Genomic DNA, 19,194 nt, shown 5'->3' on the forward strand with positions numbered 1-19,194 from the left:
TAAAGGTGCCAGACTAGCCTGGATTGAGAGGGATATTTCAGAGGTGAAGAGTGAGCAATTGGAAATCTATTTGGTCATGTGTAATTAAAGCCAGCAGTAATAATTGAAAGTTGGGCTAAAAACGTCTTGGAAATATCTCCCTCAGGTAGTGGCCAAGGTCTAATTCATAAGAACTAAGACTTATTGGGTAACAATATCTTAGGCACTCTTCAAAGGGCTTCAGTGTGTGTCATATTTATTTCTTCCACCAGTACTATGATGCACCTGCTGTGTTTCTATTTCTAGAATTGAGAAAATGGGAGTTAAGAGTCATTAAAATGATAATACAGTTACTGAGTTGTGGAGTTTTGGAATGCAAGCTTACTCCAAAGCCCAAGCTTTAAAATATTATATTTTATTGCCTCAAATCAAGAAATAAATGAAAATAATTAGAATCAATTTGTAATTTCCTTTTAAAAAATGTATTTATTTATTTATTTGAGAGCGAGATCAAGAGAGCAAAAAGAAGGGGCAGAGAGGGAAGGAGAAGCAGACTTCCTGCTGAGCAGGGAGCCCCACACTGGACTCAATCCCAGGAACCTGGGAGCATGACCTGAACTGAAGGCAAACCCTTACTTAATTGAATAAGCCACCCAGGAGGCCTCAGTTTGTAATTTCTTGATCCTATTTATATTTATGTATCATAAAATTGTACTGAAATTGTTTTTCTCATGTATGAAACTTTCTTCAAAACAATTTTTGACCTGCCTAGGAATAACAGAAATCAAGAACACTGAAGAGGTATCGTAGTGTTAAGATCAGTCATGAACATCCAGTCGGTGGTTAGAGAACAGAGAGTTGATGACTATGAATGTAGTAGCATTTTTGGTCCATGTGACAAGAATAATTTGCAGACCATGGAGACTTAAAGAATGGTAGTTACTATTATATCAGTGTAAAATATTTGCGTCTTCTACATTTTATAAGTTTTTATCAAAGGAGGTGCTGTGTAATCTGATTTTGTTATCATTCCCTCTGTCCAGGACATATTGAACTCCCATATACTCTGCACATAATAGAATGTAGTCAGAACTTGTTGGAATAAACTCTTATCTATATGTATATTATTTTCTAGCCCTCTTATAACTATACTCAACCTGAGTAATTATAATTCATTTTAATTTTTCAATGTTGAGGAGGTAACTTGGTATCCAAATATAATCATTTCCATTATAGTTTAATTTTTCAGACTACTTATATGGTACTTATAAAAATGCTCTCATAGAAAAATAAAGTAACCTTAAAAATACTAATTAGTACAATTCTTATTTGCTACCTAAATTATAACTTTTTCTATTATAAACCTCTTTTAATATTGACTACATACCCCTCATTACATGTGTAAACAACCTTTGCACCATATACAAACTCTTCTCCTCTTTCGAGTTGGAAAGAACCAAAAGGAGTATCTCCAGGATGTCCACAGGGCCTTTCTAAAATGAAAAAAATAATGATATTATTATGTAACATGGGGAAACAAATCTTATGTAGGAGTTCAAGAAAAATGACATTTGATATTATATCAGTGAACATAATTGAAGATGTGCAAAAGTGAAAAATGTCAATTATCATTTTAAAATTAAACTTATCTGTATGGTTTTTTTTTAATTTTAGAAGATTACAACACCTTATTAAGAATAATGATGGTATATGATTTTGTATTTAAATGACAGTTGTGATATAATTCAGCTAATACTGCTACAATATCAAACACTCAGGATTTTCATAACTAAAGTTTTTACAAATATCACAAATGTATGAATTATTTACCTCGACATATCCTCAATGGATTAAGAGACTCCCATTGTCCATTCTTGCATTCCATTATAATAGCTCCAAGAGTTCTAAATCCAGGTGGGCATTTATATGTAGCCCGAGTGCCCTCTGGATATGTTTGTGCAGTCCAGGCACCTAACAACACTTCAGTTTGTTTTCTTGGAGGGGGTTCTTTGCAATCTATAAACAATAAAAACAAAATAAGTGCTTAAAGTGCTTATTTAAATTTACAATATGTTTAAGTTACTTTTGCTTTTAAAAATACCTATGGTGTTACAGGTCCATCCAAAATTATGTCTTAAAATATATAACATATATATTTTTACCTTACAGAAATTGAAACAATATAAGTTTGTAAAAAAAGCTTTCCATAGAAATTGTTTTCCTTTTCTATATATTTAATCAAAATTTTCTATTTAATATTTTATCACTACATTAGACATAAAAATAAATTGAGAAGCTGCAAGTGCATGCCACTTCATGAAGATTATGGAATAATAGAGACATCCACTGTAGAAAGCTAAAAGTGACTTCCTTTGGGAATGCAAGTCCAACACACACAAAAGTCATCAAAGGTGAGATTATTGGCAATATCTGCCAGCTGAAATTTATGTACAAATGGAAAGTTTTAAAATGAACATAGGGAAACATTTGCTACCTCTGACCTCATAGCCAAGGAGTTTGGGGGAGATAGTGTATACATTATTCTTATTGCTGCACTGTGTTCTACTATTCATTCATTGATTTGGAAAATACGTACTAGGCACTATTCTAAGTTCTGAAGATAAAACAATAAATTTTAAAAGAGATAAAGTACCTGTTTTCAAGGTTTTCCATTCTACTAGGGAAGTTAGTTATTAAATAAGTAAATAAATAAATGTATAATATACATTGCAGGTAGATCAATTCTATCTTGAAAAATAAAGCATGGCAAGATGATACAAACTTGAATGGGAACATTCCAAGGATGATGGAATAGGATGGAACAGAACAACATTCCTACTGCAAATTGGAAAAAACAACAAACTCATGTGTGTGTGTGTGTGTGTGTGTGTGTGTGTGTGTGTGTGTGTGTTGAAAGGAACCGGAAATTGCGAGGAGAAAAGGGATTACATGAACTAAACCAAAGTGGGAAGCGCCCGTTTTATGCAAACATATAGTTTTCGGCCATTTCTTAACTGGTCATGTTTTCCAGGCTTTGCCTGAACAGAGGAATGTGATAGGAAAATAAAAGTGAGACAAACTTTTGGAAGCATGTCTAACATGAAAAATTCTGAAACCCTGCAGAATGAGGGTGCTCTGCTGGAATATAAGTTGTTTCTTAAGAGTGGAATGGAAGTTCCTATAGTCTCATAGAAAAAGTCCTGGTAAGAAAAGGATCTTATTTCAAATACACAACTGAATCCTCATCAAAACAGTTTCAAAGTCACTTGGGGTGAGATTTAAGAGCAGAGATCAAAACATCAGAAAAGCAGGATGAATCTCTCAGAGTGTTCTGGGATGATGGAAGAGGAGACCAACCAGGTACTTGATAAAAACCCAAGAAGGTCTCTACCTTGAGACTTTTGAAACCCGAAGTGGACTAACTCAAAATAGAAGTGCAACCCAGACCCATCTGAGTTTACTTCTTGATTAGATCAAGAAAGAGCAAACACTTGTCAATGGGCGGTAAGTAATATAAACATTATCATTACATTTATTTTATATAAAATGTATAGCTTTGGATAAAAATTAAAAGACACATAAAGAAGCAAAAACATGTGATCAAGAAATAAAGCAAAAATAAATGGCTCATAGGAGCAGACACTCAGATCCAGATGTTGGAATTAGTGTCAAGTTTCTTTAAAATAGCTGTTTTAAGTACGTTAAAGGAAATACAGGAAAATAATAGATGAAAGGAGTAAAAAGACAAAGATATGTAAAAGAAAATTGGTGCTCTAAAAATAATCATGTGTTATCCTAAAATTACAAAATAAATATCCAAAATAAGGATGCATTGGATGGTCTTAAGAATGAAATGGAGATAGCAGAACAAAAACATATTAAGTCTGAAGAATATTGATGTAGAACTATCCAAAATGAATACAGAAAGATAAAAGTGTAGAAAACACCAATAACAAATAAAGGAGAGTACAAGAAATGTGTGGAGCAGAGTCCAGTGATAGGTGTACATCTAAATAAAATTCCAAAACTAGAGAAGAGAAAAGACAGAAATATTTGAAGAAAGATTAGCTCAAAGGTTTCTAAAATTGATGAAAAAAATCAACTCTCAGATTCAAAAGCTCAAAAACAGAACAAAACAAGAAAAACAAAAAAAACAAATAACCCACAACAAATCAAAAGGTAAATATGAAGAAAAACTATACAGAGGCTTTGCAGAAAACCAAAGATAAAGGCAAAATCTTAAAAGCAGACAGAGAAAAGAACACACATTTCTTTTAGGAGAACAATAAAAATAACAGTATGTTTGTAACAGTAACAACTGAGGCATGAAGACAATGTTCTGGCATTTCAAAACTGCTGAAAAATAAATGGCAACAGAGAACTGAACCCAGGGAAAACATACTGTGAAATGAAGGAGAATAGAAACACATTCTCAAACAAACCAAAAAGAGAGAGAATTCAACAATAGCAGACTGACACTATAATAAGCCCCACTAAAACTTTCTAGACTGAAGGAGAATGATCCCATAAGTAAACAAAAAAGGTAACAGTAAATGAGCAGAACTGAAGAAAATAAACATATGGATTAATAAAAAGACTACTGATAAATAATAAATAATGTGCTATGTATATTTTAACAAAATTTTAAAAAGACTTCATTTAAAATCAATAACAATGTCTTAGAGTGTTTGCAAAAAGTTTCAGGAGTATAATATATAAAAATAATAACAAAAATGCCAAGAGATAACAAATGAAATTAAATGGTTTTAATGTTTACATAGTTTAGAATGTAGTGAAAGTATCGATTAAGGGTGAACTGTAATAATTTGAGTATGCTTATTGTAAAACATTAATATTAAGAGTTATATAGCTAATGGAAATGATATAGTGAGGTAGTAAAGAATATTTGATTAATATTTTTAAAAGGCAGGAAAGGTGGAATAGAAGAACAAAGAAGAGATGACGTAAAAAATAAATAGCAGTATTTTAGACTTGAGCTTAACTGTATTAGTAATTACAATAAATGTAAATGGATTCACCACTCCAATTAAGGTATAAACACTGACTGGGGAAAAACAGAAAATAAAACTGAAGTATATGCTGATTACTTTTAATAAAATGGAACCTGGGCTCATGGGTGGCTCTGTTGGTTAAGCATCTGACTTGGATTCAGCTCAGGACCTGATCTCATGGCTCCCGGGGACCAGCCCCCTGCTGCGCTTCCTGCTCAGCAGGAGTCTGCCTGGATATTCTCTCCCTTTGTCCTTTCCCCTGCTAGGGTTCTCTTTCTCATATAAATAAATAAATCCTTAAAAAATGGGACAGATAATTTGAAAGTAAATGATGGAAACTAATACTCTATGAAAATGTTAGCCAAAAAAGAGAGGGTTAATATATAATATCAGGCAAATAATAATTTAAGGCAGAATGTATTGATAGATAAAAGAGGGGCTTTTCACAATAATAAAAGAACCATTTGAACAGAAAGATGCAATAATTCTAAATGTGTATGAACATTTAGAATGATTGCTGGAGTTGGCTCATACCAACTCACAGGAGATAATCATAAACATCTCTTCCCAATGCAGAATTCAGTGATGTCACTGAAGTGACAAGTTATCAAGTGATAACTTGAAATTGACCATATCATGTGTATTAACACATTGAGTATTGGAAAATTCTACAAATCAAGACTCTTTTTTAAATAGTTGATTGTTATACACTTGCCAGCATACTACTGTACATAAACCTAGTAATATGTCTTCAAGATATAACAGAAGTAAGAAAAGTAACAAATCCATCCTCATAGCTTGAGATTTAAATACACTTCTCCAAGTATTTGATAGACAAGCAGGTGGACAAATAAGGATATTGAATTATGAACATTATTATTATTATTATTTTTTTTAACGAGGGAGAAGGAGAGCGATAGTGAGTGGAAGGGGGAGGAGAGAGAGAAAAAGAATTCTAAGCAAGAATCCTATGCAAGGTACACACTCAGCATGGTATCCTATGTGGAGCTCAATCTCATGACCCTGAGATCATGACCTGAGCTGAAATCAAGAGTCAGACACTTAACCAACAGAGCCACCCAGGCACCCCAAATATATGAACATTATCAACCAAATCGACCTTTTATATACTGATAGAATGCAACCTTCAGCAGCTGCAGCTACAGATTCATTCCAAGGGCACATGGAATATTCACCAAAATAGACTGTAAGCAAGGCTCAACAAATTTCAAAAGATTGAAATCACTCTAAGAGCACACCTTATACAGAAAATAACTGGAATAATCTCATAAGTTTTGAAGTTAAGGAACTCTTCTAAATCATCTTGGGTTAAGAAGAAATCATAATACATATTAGACTATAATTTGCACTAAACAATATTGAAAATATGATATATATCAAAATGTGTGGGATGAAATTGAAGCAGAATTCCTGAACTTTCCATCCAGGAGCCTGTCCACAAAAGCCCTACACTGTGACCTCAGGTAGTGCAGGAAGGTACCTGGCTCTGGACAGATTTTCAGTCCTTCCCCTGAGTGGGTAGAAGCGGCAATCATTCAGGAGGCAGGATATCGCTATTGCCAGGAGATTTCAAAAACCTTGAGTCCTGGTTCAGTTTGTAGAGCATGTGACTCTTGATCTCGGGGTTGTAGGTTCGAGCCCTACATTGTGTGTAGAGATTACTTAAAAATAAAATCTTTAGAACAAAACAAAACAAACCTTAACAGTCCCATAACAAAAATATGTCAAAACCCCCCTCTAGCCTCAGTTTGGAGAACTAGTTAGCTTCCCCAGCCATTTCTACAAAACATGCAAGGAGTAACAACCTTGCTATTAACACCTGAAAGGCTATGGGGAAGAAAAGGATGATGGTGAAGGATCTAAACAAGTATTTCTCCAATGAGAAAATGCAAGTGATCAGTAAACTGATGAAAAATTGCTCAAACTGAAAGTGAAAATGAAAACCGTAATAAACCATGAATAAAACAACATGACATTGGTTTTAGAAAGTCTAAAAATCCCACTATTTGAAAATAACGTGGAGCATTAGGAACTACTGGTCAAAAGGAAAATGGGAACCACCACAACAGGAAAGAGTTTAGCAACTTGCAGTGAAGTTGGAAACATGCATTGGTTATTACTTAGCAGTTTTACTTCTAGGAATATGTCACTGAGAGCACATGTCACATATAGCACACATGCCAACCAGGTTTCGTGTGTGATGGTATTTATAGAATATGATTTTTTAATAGCTAAAAATGAAAACAACTTCACAGTATCTATCAATAGTTGAGTGGATAAAAAATTATAATGTATTTGTGGAATGGAATAGTACACCAATGCTACAAATGAAGAGATAAAATAATGATCACATGCACTAAAAAGGCACATAGGTACATTGATATTATAGGATGATTTCATCTATATGAAATTCAAGAACAAACATATATATTAGGGATGTGTCCATGGGCTGTGAAGCTATTAAAGAAGAACAAAAGTGTAATTACCAGAAATATTAAGAAAATGTTTTCTTCTAGAGGAAAGTTGGGGCTACTAACATAATAGAAAGCCACTGGGATTTTCTGGGATACTGGGAATGTTCTATTTGTTGACATGGGTGATTTGTTATATTTGTAACACAGTACCTTCATATTTTATTCACTCTTACATCTTATATCTCACAATAAACATATTAAACTAACAGAATCTGCATATAGAATATGATTCTTATTTTGCAAAATTAACTTACATATAAAGAGACCACGGGATGATAATAGGAAGCTCATGCCTACTGAGTATAATTGCTAATATTTTTAATACTGCCTGCTGTTTAATTTGGGTATAAGTACCCTTGCTACTACAATGACTACAGGAAGAGCTAAGATGGCAGGGTGGTAGGAGGACCCTAGGCTTGCCTCATCCCTTACACACAGCTAGAGAAATATCAAATCATTCTGAACACCCACAAAATTGATCTGCGGACTGACAGAACAAACTGCACAACTAGAGGGAGAGATGGGGCCACATCATGGAAGGTAGGAGGTGCAGAGACTGGATTTAGGGGAGAAATGGATCACAGGTGCTGTGGAGGGGAGCCCTGGTCATGGAGAGAGGCAGGAGAAAGAAAGAGGGAATGAGAGAGAGAGAGAGAGGAGTGCACAAGGGATTGCACAAGGAAAACAACTTCCCCAAAGACATTGACTGGGAAAATGAGAGGGGCTGATTTTAGTGAGTTTTTACAACCAGTTGGTTCAAAGACTAGAAGTCTGCAGCATGGTCAGTGCTGAGCCCTGAGGGCCCTGCAGTGTTCCTGTGGAGAAGGAGGGCAGATAGCCTGCGGGCAGAAGATGCAGTCTGAGGATCCCCTGGGACGTCCTGGGAGAGACTGTTCCCCTCCTCTTGAAGCACATCTGGGAGAGGTGCCATTCATTGTCTCTCTGGGAGTAAAAACAGGCACCATTTCCCAAGACACCTGATGAGAGCTGCTAACCCAAACACTGGTTCTTTGACACACTTGGCTCCAAACTACCATGCCCTTGTGCTTTGGTGCGACTGCCCTTCTGGGATGAACGTGCATCGGCCCCTGCATGGCGAGACCTTCCTGCAGAGGACCAGCAGGGGTCTGCACCATGCCAGGTCACTAAAGTTTTGAGTTCTAAAACTCAGCTGGCCTGCCTGGGACAGAACATAGGTGCACTGTGCCGCTGGGCAGGCAGACAGCCCAGACACAGTCAGGGTGAAGGCAGCATCTGAGGGACATCTGAAACACATAAGGGGAGACTGTTCCCTCTTTTGTGAGGGCTTCCCAGGCAGCAGTGGGCATGAACTCCCCTTTCCAGGGACAAGGGAGAGGGCTGGCAGCATTTCCTGCCCCTGTGACTTTTCTTGTTCTTTCTTTTGGGATGAATTCCTCGATCCTGGCATTTTTGTCTAAAAATAAACAGTTGACAAATTAGAGTAACCATTCTTGATAAAAATGCTCAATAAAGTAGGGATACAGGGAATGTATTGCAACATCATAAAGGCTGAATATGAAAACCCACGTGTAATATAATTCTCAATGGGGAAAACTGAGAGCGTTTCCTCTACCACCAGGCACAATAGAGGGATATCCATTCTCACCATTGTTATTCAACATAGTACTAGAAGTCATAGCTTTCAGCAATCAGACAACAAGAACAACAAAAAATATCCAGTGGAAAAACGACAGTCTCTTCAACAAATGGTGTTGGGAACACTGGACACTGAACACTGAACACTGGACAGCCACATGCAAAAGAGAAAAACTGGACCATTTCCTTACACCACACACAGAAATAAATTCAAAATAGATGAAAGACTTAAGTGTGAGACAGGAAACCACCAAAATGCTAGCGGAGAACACAGGCAGCAACCTCTTTGACCTCTTTGACCTAGCAACTTCTTACTAGACAGATCTCCAGAGGAAAGGGAAACAATAGGAAAAATGAAATATTGGGACTTCATCAGATAAAAAACTTCTGCACAGTGAAGGAAACAATCACCAGAACTAAAAGGCAACCTTCAGAATGAGAAAAGTTATTTGCAAATAACATCTCTGATAAAGGGTTAGCATCCAAAATATATAAAGAACTTATCAAACTCAACACCCAAGGAACAAATAATCCATCGAGAAATGAGCAGGAGACATGAATAAGCATTTTTCCGAAGAAGACATACAGATGGCTACCAGACACTTAAAAAGATGCTCAACATCACTTGTCATCAGGGAAATACAAATCAAAACCACAATGAGATATCACCTCACACCTGTCAGAATGGCTAAAATTAACAACACAGGAAACAACTGTGTTGGTGAGGATGTGGAGAAAGGGAACCCTCATGCACTGTTGGTGGGAATGCAAGCTGATGCAGCTACTGTGGAAAACGTACGGAGAGTCCTTAAAAAGTTGAAGATAGAGCTACCCTACGACCCAGCAGTTGCACTACAGGTTATTTAACCCCAAAATACAGTGAAAAGAAGGGACACCTGCACCCCAGTGTTCATAGCAGCAATGTCCACAATGGCCGATCTGTGGAAGGAGCAGAGATGTCCTTTAACAGATGAATGGATAAAGAAGATGTGGTTTATATATGCATGGGATATTACTCAGCCACCAGAAAGGATGAATACCTACCACTTGTACTGACATGGATGCAACTGGAGGTTATTACCCTAAGTGAAATAAGTCAATCAGAGAAAGACAATTATCACATAGTTTCACTCATATACGGAACATAAGGAACAGTGCAGGGGACCATAGGGGAAGGGAGGGAAAACTGAATGGGAAAGAATCAGAGAGGGAAAAAAAACCATGAGAGGCTCTTGACTCTGGGAAACAAATTGGGGGTTACAGAAGGGAGGTGGGTGGGGAAAAGGGTAACTGGATGATGGGTGTTAAGGAGGGCATGTGATGTGATGATCATTGGCTGGTATATGCAACTGATGAATCATTGAACACTAATGATGTACTGTATGTTGGCTGATTGAATTTAAATAAAAAAATAAAAATGGGAAATTCAATAATACTGATCACCATACATATTTATTAGTATTACTTTAATTTGCTAAAGTCCTTTCTTTACTTGGTTTTATGACAATGGCTTAATGGTCCATTCTAGAATTTCTTTTTAAAAGGCAAGGGGCAAATAACCAACTGAGCTGAATCCCATCATGGAACATATTCATTGTGAAAATGTTTAACATTTCATAGAAACTCCATATAAAACTGTATTTTGTGTCGTAAATAACACTTGTGTCAATTTTCATATACATTCATTTTTCTTTGATGTTTTAGCAAATTTTTAGCACATTTATGTTAGGGAACTTTTAATAAATGATTCCACAGTATAGTTTTGATTTTTAGAATTTAGGTAAACATACCTTTTCTCCACTAGATGGTGCTGATGCCCTATTATAAAACAATACAAACTCATCTTCTGCGTTTCTGCCCCACCCCCACCAGATTTTTGTTGTTGTTGTTGTTTGTTTTAAATTTAGTGTTCATGTTTTGATATGAAAAATTTATGCTTAGTTACAGGCTAATATGTGTGCTTTTCAGTTTAGAAATTCAGATCCACTTCATGGCATTCAGATTACAGGAAAAATAAATTAGTTAAATTTCAAACAAAGTTGCTATATTGTGAGTACAGAACTATATTTCACTAGTGTATTAACATTTTGATAGAATTAGTTCCTATCCTACTAAGTTAACGCAAGGGAAGAGTAATAAAGTTTTTTTATCAATTAATTTACTCAATTTAAATTATTATTATTTTTTAAAGGATTTATTTATTTGAGAGAGACAGCACAGGAGCACAAGCTTGCATGGGGGTGGGGAGGGGAGAGATGGGGAAGGGGGAAGAGCCTAGGAAGCGAAAGACAGAGTTTTAAGCTGACTCTATGCTGAGCTCTGAACCCCACAGAGGACTTGATCTCAGGACCCTGAGATCATGACCTGAGATCAAACCAAGAGTAAGGCGCTTAACCGTCTGTGTCACCTAGGTTCTTCTAAACTATTTTTTAAAAAGTAACAATTCTACCAAAGGAGTAATCCATCCACCAAACACTAACCAATACACAGACACATACACACAGGGTCAGGCCATTAGCTAGCCTGAGCCAAATGCATTTCCTCTTGCTTATATTTCAAGGAAATTCTTGATTTTTTTAACTTTATTAACCGCTTTTAGCAACCAGATATAAAAGACAAGGATATATATCTCTTTGACGTCATCTTCCTACCACCTTCTCCTGGTATTCACTGTTACGTGTGTTTACTACAGAGGAAGAGTTCTATCGATTAGCCTTTTTACTTCAAGTAATTCTTAAGAGTTTCCATGAATTTTTAATGGCTCGTGACTGTAAGAAAACGGTATCACCACCCCCTACCCCATTTGTCCATCCTTCTACTGCCATCTCCAGAATCTTAGTTCTGACTATTATCATTTGCCACCTTGACTGTGAAACAGCCTGCTAACCAGTCTCCAAGCCTCCGTCCTCCCATTCTCCACAGGGCTACACAGGAGTTACTGCAAAATTGGTCACGCCGCTCCTGTGTTTAAAATTCTTTGCTGACTTTCCCTTTAATGTGTAAGACATTCCAAACTCCTTACTCTGCCCTTGGAACCCCCATCTGGCTCTTGCCATTCTCTCTGGTATCATCTTGTCTCCTCTACCATGTACTCATTGCGCCAAAGCCTCCCTGGTTTGTTCATATTTTGTCCAGCATCTCAAATGTATTTTTTTCCTGTAGGTCTTTTGGTTGTTTTCTCTCCTGCAACATGTGCACTGGAGACTTTTGATGGTTGCCTTTGTCTCATCTTTCAGGTTCTGCTCAAATATCATTTCCTCAAAGTGACCCACTTCAGACCAGCCCAGCTAAAGGCTCTTACCCCACTACCCCATCTCTGTTGTTTTCCCTCAGCCCCTACTTTACTTCCTTCCCAACATAGTTCACGATTCATAATTATTTTTGTTTACAAGGATTTCAACTATCCTGCCATCAAAATGTAAGCTCCCTGAGAAGAACAACCATCTCCATCCTGTTTTACAGAAGGATCAATTCTCAATAATACTCAGATCCTCTAACCTCAAATTCACCTCCTGTCTACTTTGGTCCTAATCTTCAATACACTGAGCATTATCAGCTCATGTCATAACAAAGTATTTAAATGATTCACTATCTTGTGTTCTAACAAGAATTATGCAAGGGGGTGCCTGGGTGGCTCAGTGGGTTAAGCCTCTGCCTTGGGCTCAGGTCATGATCCCAGCATCCTGGGATCCAGCCCCCTCATCGGGCTCTCTGCTCAGCGGGGAGCCTGCATCCCCCCTCTCTCTCTGCCTGCCTCTCTGCTTACTTGTGATTTCTCAGTCTCTGTCAAATAAATAAATAAACTCTTAAAAAAGAAGAATTAGGCGAATCTTACAACATGACTTTTGTTTGAATTGACAAAAAAGCATTCAAGTTCAGTTAAACTGTGTTCTCAAAAAATTTTTTTAAGGAGACAAAAAGAGTAATTTTAGCCCATGTAGTCAAACTGTTGGCCTGAATGTACACTAACCACATTTGCTTGAACTAAATTGGCAGTTTTTGAAGAAAAGGGCAGGAGGCTTATTAAATAAGTAACATAAACATATTTCAAAGGCATACAAACATTTTAAGGAAGACTTAGCTGATGATTCTATTTTTTTTTTTCTGAATAGCATCTCTCTTCTCAAGTTCTAAGTTAATGACTGAACTAAGTTTTCTAATGTCTTAGGTTTAAACAACAAATATTTCAACTTATGTGTTTATGTAGTCACTTAAATGCCAGTTAAATTAAAAAAAAATTATAAAACACTACCTGGATGAACTTTTTATTCTTTTGGTCTGATTTTGTAATTTAAAATTATTCTGTCCATAAATAAGAGTGTGAATGGTTTTGGTTATTGGATAGGAATAGGATTCACTTTGCTTTTATTTGAGGAACATAGTTATAAAAAATTGCTTAAAGTTAAAAACAATTATCCTTGATAATTTAATAATTATCATTTATTTAATATTTCCAATTTCAAATTTTAAAGGGATATTATTAACATATAACGAGAGCTAATTACTTGTTTTTAAATCGGTATATCTATAAGCTGTTATTTGATAAGTATTCTTAATCAAGTGAAATAAATCAAAATAAAATTATATATTTAAAAAAACCTTTATCAAAGGTGTACCAGATTCCTTTGGTAGACTAAAGTTGTTCTCTTCATACAATTATTCTGTTTTTCTAAAATAATTTTGGGAAAAAAAGAACAGGAGATACTATATTTCAGCTAGCCTAATTTTAAATTTAGTAACTATTGGAATATATTATAGAACAAAACCAAAAATCAATTTAGAAAATATAAATCAAATGGACAAAAAGGAAATAGCAAAAGTAGATATTTTATGTTAAATTTCTTTCCCAACTTCTTATTGGTTTATATGCATATTAGTTATATTTGCATATATATATATGATTAGCTTTTCAAAATAAAACATATTCAGAGTATTTTACAAGTAACATGAAAATAATTAAAGGTATTTGGCAAATATATATACTTGTATAAAGAAAATGTCAATTGCAATGAAGTTTTATTTTTTATTTTAATTTTTAAAAAGATTTTATTTATTTATTTATTTTGAGAGAGAGAGAGAGAGAGAGGGAGCACACATGTGTGCACATGTGAGCTGGTGTGGGGGGTTGTCGGGAAAGGGTAGAGGGAAGAGAACATCTCAGGCCCTCTGTACTGATTGCAGAGCACTGTTCAGGGTTTGATACCATGACCCTGAGATCATGACCTGAGCTGAAATCAAGAGGTGGTTGCTTAACCGACTGAGCCACTCAGGTTCCCACAAATGAAGTTTTAAAAAATAACTCTAGAGAAAACAGAAATTATTTTGCATTATTAAAGCATTTGAAGAAAAAAAGTGATATGTTTAAAATTTAGAAGTATGATTATGCAATTTCTTCTTCAAATTTTAACAGTGCAAATACCATGAAGATAATTCTAGGGTTATGAAAAGCAAATGGGAGAACAGATAATAGCTAAAAGAAATCAGGCAGAAAACAAGTATGTAATAATGACGATTGAGACAAGCTACTCTCAGGATACAACTTGAATACATCACTGAAATCAAGTTTCTTGGAATGTGTAGTGTTTGGAGCACTAAAATAATGCCAATTATTGTTCAAGTCAAAATGGTAGCTTCTTAAAATAGTCTATGCCAACTGGTTGCTGTAAAGTAGAGTTGGGTCAGAGGGTGACATAATTCAAAAAACTCTGTAGCAGAAATGATTTGCATCTGAATAATACTCATGACAATCTTGAAGGATAAGTATTGAAAAAGAAAAAGAAGAAAAACAACACACACTATACCCAGCACTTGTGGAAATGTCATTGATGGAAGATTTAGAAATGTGGGAGTCGATCTCAATCCTCCATTTTTGCAGATCTACTGTTAGTCTTTTGTACACCAATCGATGTTTCTTCAGTCTTAAATGTCTCCTTCCTATCACACTTATCTGATTAACTCCTATTCAACCTGCAAAGCCTACCCAAGACACCATTGTGGCCCTGACCTATTTCCCTCTCTCCATTTGGGCTCTTATAAATCAACTCCTCAACCCTATCCCACTCCATCCTCTCATTCCTATTTGGGTTTCTTGCCTCCTCTAAATGATCCTATAGTCTCTCTCTCTCTCTTTTTTTTTTCTTTTTTTGCTTATCTCCATCACAATACCTTATATGATAAAATACAGTATGTTAATAAAATAAAACAGCCATTCCTTTTGTTTTCCCTACTAAAAATGGTCTTTTGGAAAATGCTGGTCATGGGGCCTGGCACTTAACAGTCACTCAAAAAATGATCATTGGATGAACAAAGAAATGAAATAAAAAAATGAGTGGAAGACTAGAGAATTCTCATGGAGCCTTTGCATTACATCTACAGATTGTAGACAACCTCAGGAAAGAGCATAGTGGATGGTAGCAAATGTAATAGATAAGACTTGGGAACAAATGTTTAGTGATCTTAAAGCTCTGCTGCATGAATTCAAGAAACTCATATCTGTAATTCCATTGTATGTCTTGTCTACATGTCCTAAATTTTAATTTATAATTCTGAAGTCAGGAGTGATTTTAGGTTAGTTCAAAAAATAAAAACTTTTGGGAGCTATGAAGTGAACATTTCAGTAACCACTTTTCTGTCTATTACATTTTTGGTCAATAAGGTTTGAGAAACTTGTGCACTGAGTTAAAATGCCCAAGCAAATAGAAGTGTTCTAACAAATCTTTTTACCCCTTTCCTTCTGTTATTTTTGTGATTTTTTTTCTGTTCTATTACAATAATTTCTCTGAGCCATTTTTATAACGTTTTCTTATAATTTTAAGCTGAAATGTTTACACTTTCTCCTGCCCAATTACTTCATGACCTTTCTACGCACGGTATCTGAAACCAATTAAATTGTTAAATGGGTAAAGTGAGCACAGGAGAGATCAGTTGGCAAGAATCTCACAGGCCTGGGCAGGTGGGGGATGGTGTGTGGGGTGAGGAGGGGGAGGCATTGCTGGGAAGAAGGAAAAGTGCAAAGGCTGTCCTACAATCAGGCATTGAGCAAAGAAATGTGAATCGATTAAGACTTTGGCTCAAGCCCTAGCAATCAAAAGCCAAAAAATGAAGACTTTTACTAATTCGTGTGTCATTTGGGAATTTACTTCTGGCTAAGAATAATTTCAGTGATACTCAATAATTCAGTTCTATGTGGAGGCAGAAAAGTAGCATGCGCGTTCTCCGGACATGCCTACCCTTAAAATAAACAAGGTTTGCTCTGGCTGAACTCCCCCTCGCATGACATTCTGGGGCATCTGCTCTAACCCTTCTCATGGGGCTCTTCTCCTCAGATCTCCCCTCCTCAGGAATACCCCACGTGCCAGACTTGCTTAGTCCAGTTCTTCACCCTCATCATCCCTTTCTACCTTTCCTCACTAAAATGCTCCAGAGAAGTTGTCAACTTTGATAATTCACAGTGAACTGCAGTGAGTAACACTAGCTTTCACTCTTCTAAAGTATTTGTTCAGAGTATTTGTCATTCCACATAAGCTTCAGGTTTGTTGAATCTGGTGATATCAAATTTTTGAAGAAGAGAGGATACTAAAGGCAGTTGGGTCAATGCACAACTTTAAATCACACCACACAACTATCTCTGAAAATGGGGGTTTTGGTGAAGAAAGAAGGAGAAATCTTATTTATGATATTGGAATTGAAACAGAATTTTGGATTAAAAACCTCTACCTTAAGTTTTCTGGATTAGTTAACTGTGTATTACATTCACATATAACCTCATAAAAGAAGATATTTTAGAATTAATTCTTATGATTTATAATGTCAATTATTTTTTCCTTTTCAGGGTTAACTCAAATTTGAAACCCTCTTGTACTTGAAACAATACATAATTTTTTTCCTTCTCTTTCTAATAGAAGAGAATCTCTCTACCTTTGACCTATAATATATTTTAAGCCCTGAAAGAACTTTTTTGACCTTTAAACATCCAGAATTACATAACACATATATCTCCACACAAAATAGCCAGTGTGTACTTGGACATGTTTCAGTGGGTTTTAATTTATTCACAGGAATTTCTAAGCTTTCTCTGTTTGTCAAATAAATAAATTTAAGTCAGGAATTTCTGGGCTGTGGCTAATTTCAAAGAGTATGTTTAAGGGAACATTATTCTCAACTTTGTCCTGTAAATCTGACCAGATTCTCAGCAGCCCGTGGGGACTCCTGCAAACACAATGTTTTATAAGGAAGCAACTCATATTTCTACACAAATGGAATGGGAATGCAGAGAACCTATTGTATTAAAGAAGTACTAGTTGGTCTCTGAGAAATTGGGCCAATAAATTCTTCCTATCAGTTGTTATTCCTCTTTAATGGTGACTAATATTTTTTGAAGAATGTTCACTTTAAACAGAGCAGAGGCCATTTATGAAATGCTAAAATGTCAAGCCTGGTTGAGTAAAGCAGATTGTGAAAATATTCAAACCTGTCTTCAAACAGCAGAAACCGGTATCACATTTAAACACATTTTGATGACTATAAAATACAGATGAAATGAATCAGCTGGAATCAATTACATAAGGAGTTTAAATCACCAGGATTTAATTTTTATTACATACTTTGTAGCACCCAATTTTAATATTTCCAATTCCATTTTGTAATCACTTAAAAAGTTTAATTAAACTTGCCCTCTATTCTTGAGTTTTGAACATCAACTAGAAATAAAACAAAGCTTCTGTACATGACAAATCTGCATAAAGCCTCAGCAAACAGTATGTAAATATTGAGACACTGAAATTATTCCTGTTAAAGGAAAGACAAAAAACACTTATGTAAAGAAAAAGATGTTTGTGGGGCGCCTGGTTATGCATTTGCCTTCTGCTCAAGTCATGATCCCAGAGTCCTGGGATCCAGTCCCACACTGGGCTCCCTGTTTACCCTGGAGCCTGCTTCTCCCGCTCCCCTTGCCACCCCCCCTGCTTGTGCTCTTTCTCTCTGTTTGTCAAATACATAAATAAAACCTTGGAAAAAAAAAAGAAAGATGTTTGCTACAATTGGTAGCATTAAAAGGGTTCTGAAACTCTTTGCCAATACAATAATATTTTACTAATTGCAATATTTATGTGTGCAGGGAATAATGGAATATCTAGGTTTGGATATAAGATTTCCAAGCTAAAAATCAAGCAGTAGCATATTAGAATGAAAAACTGAAAAAAAACCCTCTATCCTAGAAGAAAATTAAACACATTTAAATAAACCTTACAAAAATGACTAAAGGATATAATTAAAGAGATATCTTTACTTTGATTTTCTAGATTGAAAGATCCTCAAGGAGAGAGATTTTATGTTATTTGCTAACATTTCTCAATGCTTAGAGGCTGACATGAAGTAAGCATTTAATCAAAATTTGTTGACCCAGTGAAAAGTTTTGGAAATTTATTAATGATAGGTAACTGATTTGGTTTAAAAATGCCAGTCAAATATTATCACATAATTTAGTTGCCTATCATGAGTTAGAGACAAAATTTCTTCCAAAGAAACTTCTTAATCTATTGAGAAGCAGTGTTACAATTAAATTTAATATAAATCTAGTAATTTTCTTACTGATACCAGAAAGAAAACTTCTATATTCATATTCACTACTCTAAAGACTGGTCTTCTAGAATATATCTCAAATACACTATAGGAAAAAACCTGTTAGAATAACTTAGATGTTACAAACACTGCATGTTCAAGTTTTTCAAACTTATGTGATATTTTCATTCTAATGACAAGCAAGTAATGCTTGCTTGTCTACAAGACTTCTAATTTCTGTTCTGGTTCTACATATGTTCATATGCTTCTTAACACTTTCATACAAAACATTTTGGTGAAAAATTTAAACAAACAAAATAAGTTATGATGATTTGAAGGGAAATTATTATGATATATTACAGTTTTCAAAATGTTTATTAAAACATTTTTTGAGGGCACCTAGGAGGTTCAGATGGTTAAGCGTCTGACTTTGGCTTAGGTCATGATCTCCAGGTCCTGGGATGGAGCCCCAGAGGGTGAGGGTGAGGGTGAGGGCGGGGGGGGGGGGGGGGGGGGGGGGGGGGGGGGGGGGG

General features: G+C 35.7%; 1 protein-coding gene across 1 annotated transcript in view; it reads right to left on the reverse strand.

Annotated features, from left to right (window-relative positions):
- LOC111150965 (complement factor H-like) overlaps positions 1–19,194 on the reverse strand; it is a 76,538-nt gene that overhangs the window by 56,738 nt on the left and 606 nt on the right. Inside the window, exons 2-3 of the mRNA XM_022508653.1 lie at positions 1,810–1,995; positions 1,367–1,472 (exon numbers count right to left, since the gene is read on the reverse strand). Coding sequence (XP_022364361.1) covers positions 1,367–1,472; positions 1,810–1,995 — 292 coding nt within the window. The remainder of the gene's footprint in view (positions 1–1,366; positions 1,473–1,809; positions 1,996–19,194) is intronic.

This window comes from Enhydra lutris, unplaced genomic scaffold (assembly GCF_002288905.1).
Source record: "Enhydra lutris kenyoni isolate GAN:26980312 unplaced genomic scaffold, ASM228890v2 scaffoldscaffold25, whole genome shotgun sequence".
Lineage (NCBI taxonomy): Eukaryota > Metazoa > Chordata > Mammalia > Carnivora > Mustelidae > Enhydra > Enhydra lutris.